The sequence below is a fragment of the Hypanus sabinus genome, chromosome 7 (assembly GCF_030144855.1).
Source record: "Hypanus sabinus isolate sHypSab1 chromosome 7, sHypSab1.hap1, whole genome shotgun sequence".
NCBI classification, from domain to species: Eukaryota; Metazoa; Chordata; class Chondrichthyes; order Myliobatiformes; family Dasyatidae; genus Hypanus; species Hypanus sabinus.
This window is the reverse complement of record NC_082712.1, coordinates 35,549,306-35,571,367: the sequence shown is the minus strand read 5'-3', so window position 1 is coordinate 35,571,367 and position 22,062 is coordinate 35,549,306. Positions and strand designations below refer to the sequence as shown.

At 40.2% G+C, this 22,062-nt stretch overlaps 1 protein-coding gene across 2 annotated transcripts in view; it reads right to left on the bottom strand.

Annotated features, from left to right (window-relative positions):
* dmgdh (dimethylglycine dehydrogenase) overlaps positions 1-22,062 on the bottom strand; it is a 112,218-nt gene that overhangs the window by 30,433 nt on the left and 59,723 nt on the right. For both annotated transcript variants that reach the window (XR_009513072.1, XM_059974464.1), the window contains exons 6-9: positions 21,813-22,061; positions 19,648-19,846; positions 15,513-15,682; positions 12,732-12,885 (exon numbers count right to left, since the gene is read on the bottom strand). Coding sequence is in view for 1 of the 2 variants with exons in the window: in XM_059974464.1 (XP_059830447.1) it covers positions 12,732-12,885; positions 15,513-15,682; positions 19,648-19,846; positions 21,813-22,061 (772 nt within the window). In the remaining variant the exon portion in view is untranslated. The remainder of the gene's footprint in view (positions 1-12,731; positions 12,886-15,512; positions 15,683-19,647; positions 19,847-21,812; position 22,062) is intronic.

The window sequence follows — 22,062 nt, the reverse complement described above, 5'->3', positions numbered from 1 at the left end:
CCTCTGAACGTCGCAGAGCTTTACAGCCAATTAGTTTCCTTTGAAGTGTACTCATTAATGGAGGAAATAAGGTAGCCAAATTGAATATAGCAAAATCCTACATTGAAATTTCTGGATAATCGGTCTTAGTAGGTAGAAATAATTAAGTTCCCTTCTTCTTCAGCGTGGTGCCTATGGATTTTATATTGCATGTCTGACTGAGACTGCAGACTCAGTGGCCACTTTGTTAGGTATACCTGTGGACTGGCTCATTAATACATACATCAAATCAGCCAATCATGTGGCAGCAACTCAATGCATAAAAGCATGCAGACATGGTCAAGAGATTCAGATGTTGTTCAGACCAAATATCAGAATGGGGAAGAAATGTGATCTAAGTGACTTTGACCATGGAGTGATTGTTGGTGCCAGACGGGGTGGCTGGAGTATCTCAGAAGTTGCTGTTCTCCTGGGATTTTCACGCACTACCATCTCTAGATTTAAAAGAGAATGGTGAGAAGAACAATAAGTATCCAGTAAACGGCAAAAACACCTTGTTAATGAGAGGGATCAGAGGAGAATGGCCAGACTGGTTCAAGATGACAGCAAGGCGACAGTAACCTAAATAACTACGTGCAACAACAGTGGTGTGCAGAAAAGCATCTCTGAATCACATTGATCCTAGAAGTGGTTGGGCTCCAGCAGCAGAAGACCTCGAACATACTCTCAGTGGCCACTTCACTAGATACAGAAGGTACCTAATAAAAATGGCCACTGAGTATAGCATTAACATGGCCTTCAAACTCCCACAGCCATTTCAAATATAATTAGTCCCAGCCTGTCTCTTATATGGACTCGATTCCATTCTCACCAGTGTTCTCCATGTTGTATTTGCCCCAATGATAAGGCTTTCCACATTCATGCCTCTGTAACATCTTGCTTTTTCCTGAACCAAACCTGGAGCCCCTGAGCACCTCAAATACTCTCACACATCTGTTTTCACTCGCTCTCCTGCTGGACAAAGGACAGAGTTTGTGTGGTCTATATCTTCTGCCCACCAACTACAATACTCACTGGATCACCCTTCACAATTTCCACCAGCTTTAACAAGATTTCACCATTATCCTTCCACCCTTTTACAGATCCATGATCTGTACATCTAACCGCTCACCCTCTTCCCCAGGCGACTTCAGGGACTGCAACCTGCCAAGTGAAGTAGCAATCCCAAGTGCTTCTTTCATTCTTGGTTTACTATATTTTCCATTTACAAATCTAGGTCTCCTCTACACTAGAAAAAAAAAGAAATGCAGTTTGTGTGTCTGCTTTCAAGAGCATTGGAGTTCAGTCTACAGGGGTGACTCAGAGCACTCTAACACCTGCAACTTCGTCCGGGTCCAACTCCCACACTGGAGTCTTGCGTTGTTATAATAAGGTACATATATGTACATATCTTTCACCTGGGCATAGAACAACATAGGAACAGGCCTGTCAGCCCACAAAGTTATGCCAAACTAATTAAGGCAATGACATGTGATTCTTTCTTTCTGCATATGGTCCATTTCCCTCCAATCTCTGCATATTCAATAGACAGTAGGTGCAGGAGTAGGCCATACTGCTCTTCTAGCCAGCACCACCAATTCATGTGTCTATCCAGGAGCCTCTAAAGTGCCTGCATCAGCCCTGACAGTGCATGATGTAAACTTCTAGAATCAATAACAGATACTCCAATTTCACGTAACCTCTTTCACAATCTGGCCATTTCTTCTACCAGGCATCACACCTCAATAAACGTTCCAAGCTGTCCTCAGCAACAAGTTCCACGTGCTGCAAGAACTGCACGAGGAAGAGGACCTACACAATGAATGGCAGAAAGTAATGGAGACCGTAGTCTCAGCATTTCAAGAGGTACAAGGTGCCAAAAAGAACCAGCAGGAAGAATAGATCTCACCTGAAATGTTACACTAGATAAAGACAGAAGACAGAAGAAAGCAGTCATGAACAACAGCAGGAGTAGAGTGGGAAAGGCCAAAGCACAGGAGTGGTATGCTCATATGGTAGTGAAGAAGAATGTTAAAGCAGAGAAGCACAATTATATACACAACTTGGCTGAAGAAGCAAAACAAGCAGTGGGACGTGGCAATGAGGAAGTTGTACGGCAGCACCAGGAAACTGTCCGGCAAGTACAGCAAGCCTGAGAGGCCAGTCAAGGACAGGAATGGAAAGGCCATAGTGGGAACAGAGCAGCAGCTGAACACTTGAAGATCTGCTGAAAAGACCCACACCTCTAAACCCACCTGACAGGAAAGGGGGGGGGGGCTTCCTTTTCAAGAGCCGATCATGTACTGACCAAATAGCCACAATACACATCATAGTTGAGCAGTCATTTGAGTGGAATTCATCTCTGTACATCATGTTTGTTGATGATGAAAAAGCCTTCAACCACCTGGACAGAGAGAACCTGTAGAGAATCCTGCAGCACTGTGGAGTACTAGGCAAGATGGTCGGACTGACCAGGAATTCATACAAGGGAATGTCCTGCAGAGTCAACCAAGGTGGACAGCTCACCAGCAGCTTTCAGGCGAAGAGAGGAGTCAGACAAGAGTGCCTGATGTCCCCTTTCCTGTTCCTTCTCATCATAGACTGGATTATGAAGACATCTACAGCACTGGAAAGGAATGGGATCCAGTGGACTCTTTGGAAACAACTGGATGAGCTGGACTTCGCTGATCATACAGTCGCCCTGTTCCATACCCACAAGCCAATGCAGGAAAAAAGAACAGGCCTGGCAACCACATCAGCACGTTGGCTTAACATCCACAAAGAGAAAGCTAAAGCCTTCAAGATCAACTCAGTTTACATCAGCCCAGTCACTCTCGAAGGAAGTCCACTTAAGGAGGTAGAAGTCTTCGCCTACCTGGGCACTGTCATTGGCAGAAGGGCGGCACCGATGCAGATGTCAAGGCAAACACTGGCATAGCGAAGGCAGCTTTCATCCAGCTCAAGGACATCTGGCCCTAAAAGGAGCTATCACAGCCCACTAAGATCAGGTTATTCAACTCCAGTGTTTGGTCAGTTCTTCCGTACAGGGTGGGGACTTGGAGGACAACAAGGACTCTCATTAGTAAAGTGCAGATCTTTATTAATAGCTGTCTGAAGAAAATCCTCTGGATCTGCTGACCTTGAAGCTGACACCAAGTAGATGAGCTACACCTGAGGACAACTTGAAAGTCTGGCCCAGGACAGAGGACTCTGGTGAGCTGTTGTTAGCGGCCCAGTAGGGGTGATGGGCTTAACTAACCGTTCCACCTTCTCAGCAACTCAAAACTGACTTGTTTCTCTCTTTCCCAGTTCTGACAATAGGTTTTTAACCTGGAATCTTACATATACTTCTCTTTCCATGTTTTCTGCCCGACCTGCTGAATTTTTCCAACATGCTCTATTATTTCAGATTTCCAGCATCAGCTGCTTTCTTTTACTTTCAAGGGCACTGTCAGTACTTCCTTCATAAATGGACACCAGTCTAGACAGCTCATCTGAATTTTGCACTCTTGTCTCAACCTATAGTTCTGTACTGGCATTTCTAGACATGGACCTGAAACCACAAGCGTCTGGCGTCAACTAGAATGTTCTGAATTAAAGCAAACACTCAGTGGCACTTTATTAGGTATACCTTTATACCTGCTTGTTAATGCAAATATTTAATCAATCATGTGGCAGCAATTCAATGCATAAGAGTATGAAAACATGGTCAAGAGGTTCAGTTCTTGTTCAGACCAAACATCAGAATGAGGAAGAAATGTGATTTAGGTGATTTTGACCGTGCAATGACTGCTGGTGCCAGATGGAGCGGTTGAGTATCTCAGAAACTGCTGATCTCTTGGGACTTTCATGTACTACACTGTCTAAACTTTACAGTAAATGGTGAGAAAGACAATAAACATCCTGCAAGCAGCAGTTCTGTGGGCAAAAATGCCTTGTTAATGAGAGAGGTCAGAGGAGAATGGCCAGACAGGAATGCGACAGTAGCTCAAATAACCACATGCACGTTACAGCAGTGGTGTGCAGAAAAGCACAATACGTCGAACCTTGATGTGGATCAACTGCAGCAGTAGAAGACCCCAAACATAAACTCAGTGGCCACTTTACTAGGTACAGGAGGCACATGATAAAGTGCATCTAACAATGATGAAAAATAATTACTAATGTGGACTCATTATCTTTCTTTTGTACTGCAAAGGATTTTCTGTTTTCAGACGTAACAAGGACAGACCAAAAACTCTACTGATTTCCCAAGCACTCATATTTAACTCGGATGCAAAAATCATCCTTCCAGTTCTACCCGAAGAACCAGTTCTCCAAATGGAAGGACATTCAGCCTACATTTCTTTTGAGATGGTCAGACTGTCTGTGTGTGTATCTGCATCTGAAGCAACTGCTGAATTGGATTCACCCTGAGATTCTGAGCCCAGACTTCAGTAAATTCTCTGATGCTGCACTCGAGATCAGGAGACATGTCTGAGATTGAATGAACTACTCAACCCAAACTCCTCTGCAAATTGAGAAGCAACAGTGGAAACACGCTCAGATGTGCAGAGAATTAACAAAAGTATCATAGAAAGCAAGATTTGACTGCCTAGAAGGTGGGATAGAGAATAAAATGATCCTAAGGTCCTGCTGTTAAATTCAATAAGATCTATGTTTCCCTGGGGATAACCAGCATCCAACTTGTACTCCGCCCAATGTTTGTGGTCTTCGTTCTTCCTTATTATCTTGGGACTATTACAATACTTACTTAGTATAATTTATTGACAGATTTTTCATTGTGGAAAATATTGTAATTGTTTCTAATGCAAGCAATTCAGTCTTAGATTCCAATCAATTACTTGTTGATTCCAAATAATTCAGCCATTCATTGCATTTTTTTTGCATTAGAACAGTGAATAGTTCAATAAATTTAATAAGCAGTAAAATAAAAGTATTAAAAGGAAATCAAGAAGGAAGTTATGCATTAGTGGATTGAGATTTTTCTTGGAATAATTACCTTGGTTCTCTCAATAATCAATCAATTGTGTGGTACAATTTCCAGGCTTTATAAAGTAATTTGATCCAAGATTTATGCAGAATAAGATGAGCTTTGCTTAGACAATAATAGGAGACATTATCAATTGACTTGCTGAATTCCTCCAGCATTTTGTGCATGTTTCTTTCAATCACAGAAATGTTGGTTTAAGGAAAGGGAGATTAGATAACATCCTGTTCTTCACTTTAATCCGCAGCAAATGTACCTCTTTGGACAACTGTTGAGGTCAGGGTCATTGCATATGGTAATGTTGAAATCCTGTTGCTACTTCCTGCCAAAGTTCATATTAAATATGATGGCCACTCAGACAATTCTATTTTCTGGCAAGAAAATCTATGGCCTTTGGGTAGAAGAGAACATGGCAAAAAGAAAAATTCTCTTTCTTGAAATAGCATATTCTAAAGAGAATACATCCATATGGATCCCAAAAAAAAACTTCAGAGCCATTTTAATTTTTATCAAATCTAATCAAGCCCTGAGCGACATGTCCCACTAATTAATGTTCCCAACACTTCCCGGCACTGCACAGATATGCGCGAACTAGCTGTCATTCCACCGATGGAACACTGGAGGGCAGCAACAATGGGAGAGGCCAGTCCCCAACTGTGCATGGACGCCACACTGCACTGCCTCCAGCATCTCCACTCCTGGACTGCAGCAGCAGGCAAACCTGTGGCTTGAGGCCTAGTCCTTGTTACAACAGAGACAATGCAGCTTCCCTGCCACCTGCCTCCCCACCACACAGTGAAACAGTCCTAGGACATCTTGTATCATCACTGTCCAACAGAGTCTTGCGAGAAACATCCAAGGCAATCACCCATGGTTACACTACATCCTGCCTTTGTGCACCAACTTCACTGCCTTTGAGTAGCAGGCAGCTCCTCCAGCCCCAATCTGGCTCCCCTGACATGCCAGCCAGCTCCTTTAATACCCTGGCTGGCTACTCTGATCAATGAGTGATGGGGTAATAAAGGTTAATCTGCGATTTGTTTTCCTAAACATGTTAAATCTCTACGATTCATGTTCAAAGGCACTTGAATATCACTGAGTACCATTACTTATAGGGTTCTCATACTTAAAAGAAATATTCTGTTTTTCCATTCTACCTTACGAGGTGGATAATGTCACACTTCCCTATCTTGTACTCCATTTGTCACTTTGCAGTTCATCTATCTATACGTATCTTCACCGAGCTTCTCTGTATGTTTCTTGCACATTTTATTCTAGTCTACCTTTGTATCAAGAGCAAATATTAGTATTCCATTCCCCTGTCATTGGCATTAATTACTAATTGCCGAGGCCAGTGCATTGATCTTTGTGGCACTCCACTAGTTACAGTACATCCTGCCAACTCAATAGCGATCAATTTATTTATATTGTGTTTTCTGTCTGTAATGCAATTCTGAATCCAGGATAATAGATTTACTCAATCCTACAGGAGCTTATTTGAAATCCAAATACACTACATCCACTTGTTCCTCCTAATTTACACTAGTAGAAACTTCTAATGGATTTGTCAAACATAACTTCCCTTTGATATATGTGTAATCTGTGCCTAATCATATTATGATTTTATAAATATCCTGTACTGTTTAACTTATCACAGACTCTGGCAGTTTGCCCACTACTGATGATAAACTAACTGCGTCACAATTCACTGTTTTCTCTCTTTTTTCTTCAGTTGTTGGGAGGCATTCATTCCCTTCCAATCCATGAAAAACATTTTAGAAAGTATGAAGTCCATGAAGAATAATAGGAAGTAAGCTACCTAGCCCAGGGATTGTATCTGCTGCTCTCGTCTCACCTTCAGGAAGTCTTCTTTGTCTCCTCATCCATTCAAAAATAGCCCCCACTCACTCACCATTATGTCAAGAGTGAAATATGGCCAAACTTCGCAGAAGGAAAAAATGTGAGGTGACAGAGGGGGATTTTGAGACTCTACCAAATGGATTTCACCTTCGTATCTTTTTTCTTCTAAAGATCATCCTAATTTTCATTCAAATTCCAATCATACAAATAGATAAAGCATGGATTTCTTTTAAGAAAGACTTCTGTACATTCAATATGTTGACTGTCATGGACATGGAGTTCTAAGGCCAGATTCCTACAGTTTACATTTTATTGGGCAAACCCCCACTATAGTCTATCAGCATCCCCTTCTAACTATAGAAGCTTTTACACATAAAGCTGCAAGGAAAAGGTCTCTCTCTCTCTCGCTTCTCCTCTTCTTCTTTTTGTCTCTCTGTCCTCCATAGAACCACAGAGCGTATATTCCTGTCTTGGGACATAGTTAACTCATCTGTAAACATACAAATGCAGAAATAATCAATTTATAACTAATAGATTAAGTTTTAAAGAAAAAAAACTTATTAAAACTTTTTAAAAATTCATGTTCATGGACTGGAGGTGCAAAAGCAATATACAATTAAACCTGAAAAAATTCCGGATGATGTGAAAATCAGACTGACTGGAATTCTAATGAATGGTCTCAGTCCTGAAATGGTAACTCTGCCTTTGCTTCTAAAAATAGAGGCAGATTTGCCAAGTGTTTCTAAAATTTTCTGTTTTAACAGCTTATGAGTTGATATTTCTAAACTACATTTGGGAGTAAGGTTTCAATTTTTTACTTTGTTGACTCACTGATGATACCAAGTCCCACAGGCTGAAGATCCCTAACACATGAGGCCATTATATATAGTTTGTCAAGTGGAAATATCAGCATTCTTTTGCCCTCAACCAATATTTATAGAGATTTTGGTTCAGCCATGCATGATATAGTGTGCAGTCCTGATTGCCACATTGCAGGGACAATGTGGGGGCTTTGGAGAAGATGCAAAAGAGGTTCTCCAAGAAGTTGCCTGGAATAGAGAGTATTAGCTACAAGGAGAGGTTGGACAAATTTGGATTGGAATTTTTTTTTTGGAGCTGAAGAGGTGACCTGACAGAAGAGTATAAAATTACGAGAGGCACATATAGGGTAGAAGGTCAGAATCTTTCTCCCAGTATGTACATCCAAGGTAAGAGGGGGAAAAGTTTAAAGAAGATCTGCAAGGCAAGATTTTTTTTAAAACACAGAAGGTGCTTGGAGTGTGCTGCATTGGGGTTGGTGAAAGCAAATATGACATCAACATTAACGAGGCATTTACATAGGCATATGACAAGGCAGGGAATGGAGGGATATAGATCACGTGTAAGCATATGGGACTAGTTTAAATCAGCGTCATTGTAGACGCAATCATTGTGGGCAAAAGGGCCTATTCCTGTGATATATTATTCTATGTTCTACATACTGCAGCTGCAAGATCACGAATTTCACTGGATAGACAGGGTTTAACAACCCCCATCAAACCTTCCCTTTGCAATTTATAGAAACTGAGGCCAGCTAGAGGGTACATACTGTTATTTGGAGGACACCACCTACTTTAACACAGGTTAAGAACTAAATCACTTTCTGATTCCTGTGGCTAACCACACATCAAATAAACTATCAGAGTCAATGGAGAGCCCTTTCACTGGTTTTCAGTAACTGATATACTACAAGGACAGTGACAGGAACTGCACAAGTTTGTGAGTTTGGTTCAAGCCCCTCCTCCCCTATAATGAAAGGGTGGAATGACCAAAGTTCCACTTTTCCTCTCACGTCCTGTTTTAAAACATTTCTGTTTCCATAACCTAAATCTCAGAGTAATTCTCTTACAATTGATTCCTTCAAGAGGGCCACAATCTTGCTGTTGGGTTTGGAGGCTTGTGTGTCTCAATGACCCGGAGAGCTATGGTGGCTGCAGTCAAGGCTTTATCCTTTGGGTAGGGTCACCCATGCCAATCAGGCCAAAGGGTAGAGGCCAGACTAAAAGTGGTCCACTGGTCCTCCAGGTTCAGAGGTTCAGCTCAGGGCTCGCAACCCTGACTGGTAAAACAGAATTGTTCTGGAGACAGCAATGAAGTATCCATGTACAGCTAGCTGAGTGCTATGGTAACCATAAGTCTCTACCCAGAACTTGCATGACTGACAGTAGTGAAGCTACTGACACGATGAAGGAAGCTCTGAACAGCACGAGAACTGGAGGATCTTCAATGCTGCCCTATGGGCAACAACGTGAATACTCCTTGCAAGTTTCAAATGCACTCTTTTAGTAACATTCCAGATAAGGTTATTCTTTGTACTTCAATATGCACTGAGAAGGAGCTGAGATGATTGGCTTTATGATCTCCTACATGTAATTTGATTGGATATGTTTTCCGTCAGAAATGATAAAGCACAGCAGAAGAACACATTCCATATTAAGTAAAAGGTACAATAATTTTTAAAAAGTACTACAGTTGCTGAAAATACGACTGGGGACACTCAGCATCTGTAGACAAACAGAATTTGTATTTCAGAATGACACACACAAAATGGAGGAACTCAGCAGGTTAGGGAGCATCTACAGAAATGAACAAAAAGGTGGGGGGGGCTAGAGGAAGAAGGACAAGCTAGAGGTAGATAGCTGAAGCCAGGTGGGTGGGGGAAGGGGTATGAATTGAGAAGCTGAGAGGTGCTAGGTTGAAAAGGTGAAGGGCTGGAGAAGGAATCTGATAGGAGAGAGTGGACCGTGGGAGAAAGGGAAGGAGGAGGGGCACCGGGGCAGGTGAGGAGAAGAGGTAAGAGCCTTGAGTGGGGAACAAAAGAAGAGGGAAGTGGGGGAAATTACTGGAGCAATCGATGTTCATGCCGTCAGGTTAGAGGCTACCTGGATGAAATTAGAGGTTTTGCGTCTCCACAATGAGAGTGGCTTCTTCGTGGCAGAACAGGAGACCACAGATTGACATGTTGGAACAGGAATGGGGATAGCAATTAAAATGGTTGGTCACCGGGAATTTTGCTTTTTGCAGAAGGAGAGGAGGTGCTCGAAAAAGTTACATCTGGTGTTTACATCCGGTCTCAGCAGTGAAGAGGAGGCCGCAACGGGAGCATTGGATACAGTAGAGAGCCCCAATAGCTTCACAGGTGAAATGTTGCCTCACCTGGAAGGAGTGTTTGTGGCCCTGAACAGAGGAGAGGGAGGAGGTGAATGGGCAGGTGTACCATCCCTGTCACTTGCAGGGATATGTGCCGGGAGGGAGATTGGTGGTGAGGGAAAAATGAACAAGGGGATCACAGAGGGTGAAAACCCTGCAGAAAGCAGAGTGTTTGGGGAGGGGGGAGGTAAAGGTGGTAGGGACCTGCTGAAGATGGCAGAGGTTGCCGAGAATGAAGTGTTCGATGCAGAGTCTTGTGATGCAATAGGTGAAGGCAAGAGGAACTCCATCCCTGTTAAGGCAGTGGGAAGATGGGCTGACCACAAATGGAGGAAATGCAGGTGAGGCCAGCATCAATGATAAAGGAAGGGAAACCCTGTTCTTCAAAGAAGGACACCTCTGACGTCCTGGAATGGAAAGCCTCATCCTAGAAACAGATACGGCAGAGACAAAGTAACTGAGTAAAGGGAGTAGCATTCTTACAGGAGACAGGGTGGGAAGAGATGTAGTCAAGATAGCTGTGGGAATCAGTAGCTTTATAAAATAAATCAGTAGATAGCTTGTCTCCAGAGATGGAGACAGAGATCGAGAAAAGGGAGAGAGGTATCAGAAAATGACCAAGTGAATTTAAGGGCAGGGTGGAAATTGGTGGCAAAGATGATGTTTTCTTCATTGGAACTGGAAAAGTGTAGAAATAAAGTAATTTTCAAAGGGGGAGAAACTAGAGAGTAAAAGGGAAAGTATGTAAGATGCTGGAGGCCAGGTCAGATTGAATGAAGAATACCGGCTGAGTGATAGAGGCCAGCAAGGAACAACAGGTACTGTTTGCCTGGGCTGGTTTGATACAAGATAATAACAGTTGAAATTAAGTGGCAAAGAGATATAAAATAAAATTGAATGTTGGAATTATGAGACACAAAGCCAGAATATTTGATTATCTAGAGTGGTGAAATTTAGTGCCAAGCCCAGAAAGTTGTAATGTGGAGAGTCAGATCATGTCATATATCTGACGGACCAAATGGCCTCCTTATATGCCACAAGCAGATATGGGAAATATGAGATGCATGTTTTCCGAGTTCATGAAGAGCTATGCTGGGACAATGCAGGAGAGAGGTCAGATTCCGACTGGGACAGAGGATTAAAGTGATCGGCAACTGTAAGCTGAGGGACGCTTCTTCATGCTGAAGGTAGATGTTCTGAGTGGGCATCCAATCTGGTTCAGGTCTATGCTCAAATGAAAGGGCATCAGCCTGTAATGCCAACTCCATCTCTCTGTCTCCACGGATTACCTGTCCTGCTGAATATTTCCAGCTTTTTCTGTTTTATTAGAGGAGACCACATTACAAACATGGGATGCAATATACTACATTTGATGAAATAAATGTAGTACTACATACAGTTCTGGTCTATATTCGTTATAGGAAGAATGAGGGTGCAGAAGAGGTTTTCCAGAATGCCTGCTATCATGAGAAGCTGGACAAAATTGGATTGTTTTCTCTGGAGCAGCGGCAGGTGAGGGGAGATCTGACTGAGGTTTATAAGATTATGAGAGGCATAAGGGAGTATCTGTTTCCCAGGGTAGAAATGTCTAATACTAGGGGGCATGCATTGAAGGTGAGAGGAGGTAGGTTCAAAGGGGATGTGAGGGGTAAGTTTTTTTACTCAGAGAGTGGTGGATACACAGAATACGCTGCCTGGTATGGTGATAAAGGCAAATACATCAGAGGCTTTTAAGAGAATTGAGATAGGCAATGAATGTGAGGAAGATGGAAAGGTATGGACATTATGTAGGCAGGAAGGATTAGTTTTTGGGTGTTTTTGATTTACTTTTTAGCTGGTTCAGCACAACATTGTGGGCCGAAAGGCCTTTTGCTGTGCGGTACTGTTCCATGTTCTCAATTACTACTTCCACTGGAAGCAGCATTTAGATGGAAAGGAGGGAGTTAAAAAGACAGTCGTTTCATTTCCTGTTGTTGTGTGGGAAGTTGCCTCGAGAAGGGAGGATCTGAGAATGATGGAGTGGCATCACAGGTGCCATTTACCATCAGCAGTGCTATCGACATCATCACCAATTTTCTGCACAAGATTTCCTACCTTCTTCCATCCCGCGGAGAGCTCCCAAGTGGACTTCCAGGAGCAGGCTTATAAACATTTAAATAAAGGTGATCTTGTTAATTCACCTATGTAGCTGGCATTATTGCCCTATCACAAATATAGCAGCACTGATATCATGATAGAAAATACACCCAATCTATCTTTCCAGAAAATAGATTTTTCCTTATTTAGCTAACAGAGTTGCAAAATTGATGTCTTTTTTCAGCTGACTGTATTTTCAAAAATTAATTAATATAATTTTATATTTGGACCGGTTTGTTGTTTAAACAATCCTTTGGTTTCCAGAGCATACACTTCTTTTAAGATAAAACTGTTACTTCTACCATGCATCTGGCTTTTAAACAATAACCTGAATTGAGTCAGTGGCTTATAAAAGTTCTGGCTATGTACCGTGTCTATACACTGCTTTATTAAATCACTTTTTATCTTGCCAGCAATACTCAATACTGAGATGTTCATTAAGGACTGAAAGCTTGATAGTTTCTGCCCGATTTGTTTCTACTTGAATACACATGGGTTTAAACTGCCTCTAACACTCATTCACAATTGAGCTGCTTACCTGTATCCAGCATCATCTCCAGGTTTGTAGAACCAATGTGGCTGCTCCCAGCCTGCATGGAAACCCATGGATGCCTTGTCTTTCAACGTTTCATAAATTCCACTTACTCTTTCTGTTGGCCGTCCTTCAAATCTCTCTTCTTTGGGATATCCAACTAAATAATAAATAAGAAAATCTGTCACACAATTTGCTAATACGTTGTTGATGATCCTAATATTGATTATATCATTCATTTTAAACATGAAACACACAAACATGCCAGTGTCAGTGCCACAGATGTGCTTGACTGACTTAATGTTTCAAATACAAGTAGTTCTGCTGCAACATGACAGTTGCATTCCTAAGAAACCCTGTGTTACAGAAAACTGCATTACAAAAACTATTGTGTACCAATGGGAAAAATAACGCTGGGGCTAGAGAGTTTCAGGTTCGTAATAACAAACCTTCTTTTTCCTGCAGGGTTTTCAATAATAAAGGTGTTTTTAATATGTGCAAGCTTATTTTGTTACTACAAGCTAAAAATACTTATGTCTGTATGTTATACTGTTTAATAGACTATCACTGCACAAGCACTGATGGAAGATATTGTTTGCCAATATCCAAAGGTAATTTTCATAAATTGCCTTCTGTGGTCAAACTGGCAACCTGTGCACTTTAGAGACAATGATTATTCAGAGGTTGGTTCCTATTCAAACTCGTGTTATAACCAATTTGGCCTGTTTAATACAAATAGTGTTCCCTAGTTCATCAATCACAATCACCAATTCACCAGTTCACTTCTGAATACACACATTTTAGCAGAAATACCTATAAGTTCTATTTTAATTTCAGATTGCCAGCAACTGCAGTATTCCTCTCTTCTAAATGTTACTGTCTTTCTGTTTTCTTAACTGTGTAAATCTCTCTCCTTGATCATCATTCAGTTTATCTTCCTGTCATATCCTTCCTTGATCTCTGCTACTCAGGGTGTAACAATTTCACTTTAACTTTACTTCATACATACTTGAAAGGCAGGACTATATGTTTTGTCATAAAAATAACAGTTATGGATTTATGCTGACCTACATTAAAAAGAAACTTATTTCAAAATGGATTCACAGAATCACAGAAATACCACAGCACAGAAATTCCTATCTACTCTCTGTGAAATCAGTCCACTAGACTCATTCCCTTATCCTCACCAATGAGCCTACAAGGTATATCTTTCCTTCCAAATGGAGGGCTATGTGGGAGGGAAGGGTTAGGTTGATCTTGGAGAACGTTAAAGGGTTTGCACAATATCAGGGGCTGAGGACCTTTTCTGAGGTGTACTGTACTAAATAGTGAGTTCCCTCTGAATGTCTGTACTACCCAGAGAGCCTGGGCATTCCAGATCCATACTCTCATTAAAAAGGTCTTCAAATGTCACTTTCTGCTCTCTTACCAATCTCCTTCATCCTAGTTCCTCTAATTCCTGGCCTATCTGTGAAAGGGGCCGGTTTGTCTATACCTATTCTGTCAAAATCCTTTTGCATTTTATTATTAAAATACCCACAACTCCTTCTTATTCAAAGAACAACAAATAAAGGTACAACTGGCAGCAGGATATGAAAGCAATATAGTTGAAATAGCAGGAGATTTTCACTTCCCCATTACTGACTCATATAGCCTTAGTGTAGCGGACATGGATAGGATGGAATTTGTTAAATGCATCCAGGAAGGGTTTGTAAAGCAACATGTAGTGAACCCTTCAAGAGGGGGTGTGGTGCTTGTCTTTATTTTAGGGAATGAGGATGAGCAAAGGGGTAGAAGTGTCTGTGGAGGAGGCATGGTAAGTCAGTTTGTACATAGATGGATCCTACAAATATTAATATAATTATTGACCAAACCATGTGCGTGAATGCTAATTAGTGTTAGAAACATTGTCTTACTAAACATATGGTTTTAAGTGGAGAATTTTAATAAATAGATCCAAACAGTGTCAAAAACATAACATCAGGTACAATAGTGCAAGTAAATTGGAAAGTAGATTGTAGACAGAAATAAATATGAATGGAAGCGAGCAAAGATACATGATTGACATTCTAAGAAGAATAAAGTGAAGATAATTCAATTGTAAAAATGTTTTAGAGTAGCATTTACAATAGTTTTAAACAATGTAAAGCCAAATGAAGTTGCACTACAAAGAGAGGAAAATTAGAAGGTAAAGGTGAGTACATTAACAAGCTTTTACTTATGTATAAGAGGGTAGCTAGATGAAGCGTGCTTAGTATGCAAACAGTATTTTTGGATAAACTTGATCTTCACAACAAATTAAAATTCATTGAGAGGAATAATATAAAACAAAATAGTAAATTAGTTTTATAAATGGGATTGATGTAGCATTCTATTTGAGATCAAGGATATTTGACCAAGGATATCAGAGACATGAAAAAATAGGACTCTACCCTCAAGATAAAATTGAACACTTCAAGCCTAATTAATCAGCCAAGCTGTCAATGAAGTGGGTACTGACTCATTGCAAACTTAACAAATGAGCTAACTCTAACTCAATAATGCTTTGACATTGCGACTTAAGTTCTTTATACTAAAAGATCTCAAAAGTCCAATTAAGAGCTTCAGTGCATGAATGCATGTCAGCATGAAGATCCTTATATTTTTATTGTAATTATGAAACACAATCAAAAGTAGACATAAACCAAATAATCATATTTATTCCAATCTAATATTAAAAATACTAATTAAAATGATCAAAGATAACCTTATTCCATAGATATATCCAGTCCCAGCAATACCTCTTACCAATGTTGTTGAATCCATAGGATTCTCTTGCTTTATCAACTGCATATCTGATTGTTGTCCATTTTCCAAAGCGATTGGGATCAATTTCTATCAAGTCATAATCAGGTTCTCCACCCATGATCCAATCAGTAAGATACTTTCCAATCCCACCTGCATGAATGATTCCATACCTGGAAATACAAACAGTTTTTCTTTGAATCAATTATACATTCTGTTCAATAGTTTAGCAGCATTTTTAATACAGGCCCCACTACCTTAAAACCTATCAGTTCTGGAGTCTTCTGATACATATCCAATTTCAATGGCAGATAGACTTGAGACAGTTAAAATATTTCATTTGTGATGGTACTGTTCAAGTGTGTCTGGGTAACCAGTGAGAGAATGGCCCACTGTTGTGACATCTTCCCTTGGGGAATAATGGGTGAAAATCTCTGGCATAGCCAGTAGATGTTCATATGAAATCTATTTAGCTCAGAAAATAGTAGCAAATGAAGGGGACCATCAAGACTGACACACGCAGAGTAGTCAGGAATAACACACCTCAGATGAATGTTTCCAACAGGAACATTATTGTTCTTTGACAATAATGCACATTGGAGGTTCCATTACCTTCTGCTAGATGGCAATAGATTTCTTTCCCCATCCAGTTGCTTCCTTACATAGTTGACCCACAGAGTATGGTAGAAGAAAGTCTTAGAAAACTTACAATACTTCCCTAGTCTGCATAACAAAGTTAGTCCACCTATTGCAACACTTCACCTAGTAGTCCACATCCATATTTACAGCTTTTACATTTTATTCTGCTCCTTGCTCTGCTGATCCAAAGATCTTAGTACTCGTTACCTAATGAGGAGTCAAAAGTATAATCAACAGAAGTCTAACAGCTAAGTTGTTTCTTTTGTCTTTGGGGAGAAGATAAGCATGATATCTTTGAGATCTCAAGGTCCATCAGGTAATGGTGGATTTGTTTAGAATTGGTTTTAGTTTTTGTTGTCCAATATTTGAACTAGCTGGGTCAATATTCTAGAGAACTATTAATGATTAACTGGTCAATCTGTGTATTATGTGAAGCTGGATGGGTTAGATCTGGCAACAGAAATTTGTGGTTCCTCATGCACATCAACAAAATTGCAAGTCAATGCCAAACATTAGTCCTAGCTTAACAAATAACAGGAAGTCATTGGGATCCATGTGCCAGTAAAATCATGCCAGCTCAGTTGATTAATCTTAAGCAACAACTACTTCCTTGGGAGGCTAATGAAATTTGGCATGTACTCATTGACCATTACTGATTTTTACCTGTGCACTGTAGAATGCATTCTATCTGAATGCATTATGACCTAGAATAACAACTGCCCTGCATGTGACAAGAAGCTGCAGAGAGTTGTGGACACAGCTAGTACATCATGTAAATCAGCCTCTGCTCTATGGACCCTGTCTATTTCTCATTGCCTCAGGTAAGCAGCCAGCATAATCAAAGATCCCATCCACCCCAGGCATTCACTCTTCTCCCCTCTCTCATCAGGCAGAAGGTACAAATGTATGAAAGAATATACCACCTGCCTGTGCAAAATTGTTCACTCGAGCTTCTACAATCCAGCACTGAAATTCATGGATTAAGTCTCAACAATTTTTAAGTATCATATGAATGTTTGACAAATGGACTTCCAGAAGACATCTCATAAAGACCGACTGATCCATTACTGGATACAGCTAAGAAATAATCTTGTGTCTTTGATTAAAAAGACATTAATGCAGGCATCTGTTTTAAGCTTTACCAATTATGCACAGATAACTCTCAAATATCCATACATGGGGGTCAATAATCAATAAAAATGGTCCAGTTTGCATGGAGGCCTGAACCCAGCAACATACTCAAAGCTACTTTGTGGGCTTTGAGTAAAAATAGCCCTCAAAAGGCTGCCAGGTAATATTACATTAAGGATTCAATGTAACTGCACTCCAGCTTCTGGGACTGATGAAGAAAGTGACTATTCACCTGAAAGAGAAAACTTCCGCATGCTTACCCAGCTTCACTCTTCACCTTCTGCTTTTACTTCCTGCCTCTCACACTGATGCCAGAAAATCACCCGATGAAGGATAAGCAACCAGAAACCCTTCACTGATTTTCACCACAACAACTTGCTGGCCCTCTCACAGGACTTCAGAGATCAATCATCTTTTTTGATGTGTATTTTCAATCAGAATAACATAAACAAGATATGACATACATTCATTTCGAACTTTTTGGAAGAGTGAAGGGACTCTGCCATAAATCAGGATAAATAAAGATGAGCTTGACATTATGATAAATATCTTGCTGTTCAATCTTCAAACTGCAAGCTTCCAGGCTGCTTTATTCGACAAGGAGAGATAAATCCCTTTGCATTCTCTAGAATATCAAGCATGTTAAGATTATTGTATCATTTTCAATTATTTAACATGTCAACCTGCACTTCCGGGGTTTCTCATATATATGTATAAGAGTGAACACATCTATGACTTTAACCATCTGGGTTTCCAAATCTTCCATTTCAGTTGCTCTACTTCTGTCACCTTATCCACTTTCACATAAAATTCTGACAATGACAATGTCAGGTTCCTTTGAGAGTTCAAAATTTCAGTATAGTGTATGAAGCCTATTGAAGAATGTAGTTTATTTTAAATACCTTGTGGTTAATTTGTACGCATACTAAAACTGATTGTGATATGCTGTGAATTTATGTTAAGATGAGAAACATCAGGCCCATGCAGACTGAAGTCATGTATTAGAATCACACATGCATCACACCTAAGGCTCAAGAGTGGCTTGCCAATCACCCAGTGTGGTGATCTACATATAACTGTCTGGACACACCCCCTGCTGACTACTCCTGTGGTTCTTCCGACAGACCCCGGTATAAAGGCGATTGAGGCCTGAGCACGGCCTCTCAGTCTCCAGGATGTAGTATGGTGGTCAACTACTGCTTGTTCTTTCTTCCAGTCAATAAAAGCCGATATCTCGCCTTCACGTCTCAGAGAGAGTTATTGATGGTGCATCACCCAGTCACACCCAAGTTGAAGTCTCTGGAAATTTATTGCACAGGAGCATTGGCTGAACTGAACACTGTGTTTGTGCTTGTCTGCCAGCTATTTAGTCTCACACTTCTGCTCTTTCTCCACCCATTTACATTTTGATTTAAAAAAAAATTTATTCAGCAATACAAAATCCACTTTACCAGGCAGTGCATTTCATTGGAAGAAGGCTTGTGAATCACGTCCTTGATGCTACAATGAAGATTTGTTACTGATTTGTTGCTTATTGCTCGTATTTGACATTGGATCCTTGAGTCAAATCCATAATGCCATTTACTAAAGGGACTTAAAATAGAAAAGTGTAACATACTTTATGATTTTTAAAGGCGGTGATGAATTGTACTCCATCATTCAATGGAGTGCGAGCCCACAACCTTCAGACTTAACAGCACAACACAAGTCAGTGCTGACATCAGTACATTCTTTATTCACATTTAACACCCCAGCATGATCTGTGTATGGGATCAGAATAAAACAATAGTTTCAAGTACTTACTAAGTGGATTTGACATTAAATATGGTGAATCATATCTGATCAGAACTGTTGCATTTCAATTCCACATCAGGATGACATTCAGTCATTAGATACTGATGGATAGAGGAGGTTAATGGGGACTGGTTTTGAAGTGCCATGATTTCTTCGAAGCAGATATTTTCTGCTGTGTCTAAAATCAAAGTTCAAAGTTCATAGATAATCACCATATACAGACCTGAGATTTATTTCCTTGCAGGCAATTGCTGTAAATACAAAGAAAAACAATAGAACCGATGAAAACTATACACAAGGAGTCAGATAAACCACCAATGTGCAAAAGACAACAAACTGTGTACAAATATGAAAAAGAAAGAAAAAATAATAATAAATAAGCAATAAATATCAAGAATATGAGATGAAGAATCTTTGAAAGTGAGGTCCAATTGTGGGAACAGTTCAGTGTTGGGATGAGTAAAGTTGAGTGAAGTTGTCCCCTCTGGTTCAAGAGCCTGATGGTTGAGAGGTAATCATGATTGAATAAAAATTTAATGATGATGATTGAATAGAAATAGAATGAGGTACCTACCCAAATCCAATGGCCACCCAATAGTTCCGTACACCTTGGTGTGGTCCAGCCATAGGAAGTATATCTGGTGTGTATGTGATAGGTCCTGATATTATGTTAATTATGTCTGCTTTTTTCAAAACTGGGACCATATCCATAGCACATTCAACATTATCCATGATTCTATCCAAATCTGATTCAAAAAGTTCCTTTCCAAACCCTGGAATAGATCATCATACAGGAACATTTGAGTATTTATAGATTATGACACATCTGCTATGTGAATTACAAAAATTTTAATTCTGATGTGGTTGATATGCAACGTGGTAAAAAAAACTCAGTGCTTTCATACAGATTATAGAGTCTCATATTGATGGGACCCTGTAGTGCTCAATCTCCAAAGTTGTTTATCAATGCTTGCTTACATTTGGACACTATCGAGGGCAGAAATCAGTTTAGAGCTCACAAAATTACTGCTTTGAATTAAGGCTGCTAGCAACAATCAGGTCATGTTAGAGTGACAGTGGGAGCTGAGTTAGATCAAAGTTGTCTGAGAGTGCCAGTTCTAGTCAAGGCTTTTATTGGTAGGATAGGACAGTTGTTGGATTCAGGCCAGAAAAAAGGAACTATGTCTGCTTATTCCAGCCTCATCCCAAATCACACAATGATTATGTCTAAACAGTAAACATCAGCTGTGTATTGTACTTCACTTAACTCTATTCAAGTAAATACTGATGAACTGATGGAGAGATTATTTCACTGGCTACTATTCACCTTTAATGCTCTCCTTAAAATTACCCACTGGCCAGGCTTTCAGTTATCTATCATATTATTTCCTGCTTTGGCTTGGTATTATTGAAGTATAAAAGTTGCAACTTGCTATTTGCTAGAGAATGAAATCTTAGGAATGTAGAAGACAATGGTGTGTTAATGAGAGGTAGCTAAGAGATGTAGATTAGAACATGATTAAGTCACGAAATCCTAAGAATGTAGAAGACAATGGTGTGTTAATAAGAGGAAGCTAAGGGATGTAAACTATGTAGTCTGAGTTTGCTATTTGCTATGCATGTACCCAATTTAGTAGGAGAATGAAATATTAAGAATGTAGAAGACAATGGTGGGTTAATGAGAGGTAGCTAAGAGATGTAGATTAGAACATGATTAAGTCAATGGGTAGAAACAGTAGTGGCGGATGTACGTGTGGTACGCACCTATAGACCGATTGGATATGCTAATGCAACTAAACCAGGAGATTACTATAAAACATGCTATGTCCACGGATCGGTGGGCAATCAGCGACTAGCTCAATGACTGTCTCAGCTTTGATTTGCAAATTAAAGTTTAACCCTTCTTGAAGAATCTTCTGTGTCTCCTGGTCATTTGTGGGGCACGAGAAACCACGACAGTATCAAACTATGAGGATGTTCCACTTAAGTGATTTGAGTCATCTTACCACCTTAAAGGAAAGGAAATTAAACTAACTATTATAAAAAACAAAGTTTTGGAAATACCCAGCAGGTTAGGTGGCATTCAGGTATCAGCAGGGTGAACAAGATAATTTGTTGGGGTTCCCAGAAGAGTTGAGAACAGGGAGTTGATCAAAATGAGCTAAATTAATAAGACTGGGGTGGGCAAGGTAGGGTTTGACAATCAGTGCTGGGTGTATGTCAGTTATTGGGGGCTGAACAGAGGTAGACTATCTTGAGGGGTATGGTGCATGAAGGGGGTAACTGAGGTAGTAGTTAGAATGGTTCCTAATCAAGGCTGTGGGAGGTTGAAAACTTCCTTGAAGGACCAGGGAAATACTTGTGTTCCTCCTGGATCACAAAGAGTTTTGCCAATATTCTGACCCCTTTACCATTGCAAGCGGTTCTGACAACCTAACATCATTTTTCAATTTTTAACCCAACCCAACATCAAACCCATGGGGGGGGGGGGGTGGTGAATGAGAAGATCTACTTTGTAGGTTAACAGCAGCAAAATCATTAAATAGTATTATTTAATAAATATGTTCACCTTATCCAGTGAAAATAAACTGTTCCCACATTATTACCTTAATTTAATGCATATTTCAATGTTCACATATAATGTATATAAACATCAAGGTATTATTTACTCCTTCAATGTTTGTATACACTACAGCATGTCACTGATATATTACATCAGTTTATAACATCTTCCTTTACCTGGTGGGACACCATCTGTTAACCAAGAGTCCTGTATCACCATCTTCTCCTTATCTTCATAAGGACCAAATAGTAGACCATCACGTTCTTGGCGAAGATAGTATGAGCCTTCCAGGTCACGGAGAACAGGAAGCTCATGTTTCAGTGATTTCACCTCTGGAATTGTTGACGTGATGACATACTGATGGTGGACAGGGACAAGAGGGTGATCCAACCCAATCATCTTTCCAACTTCATGGGCCCAAAATCC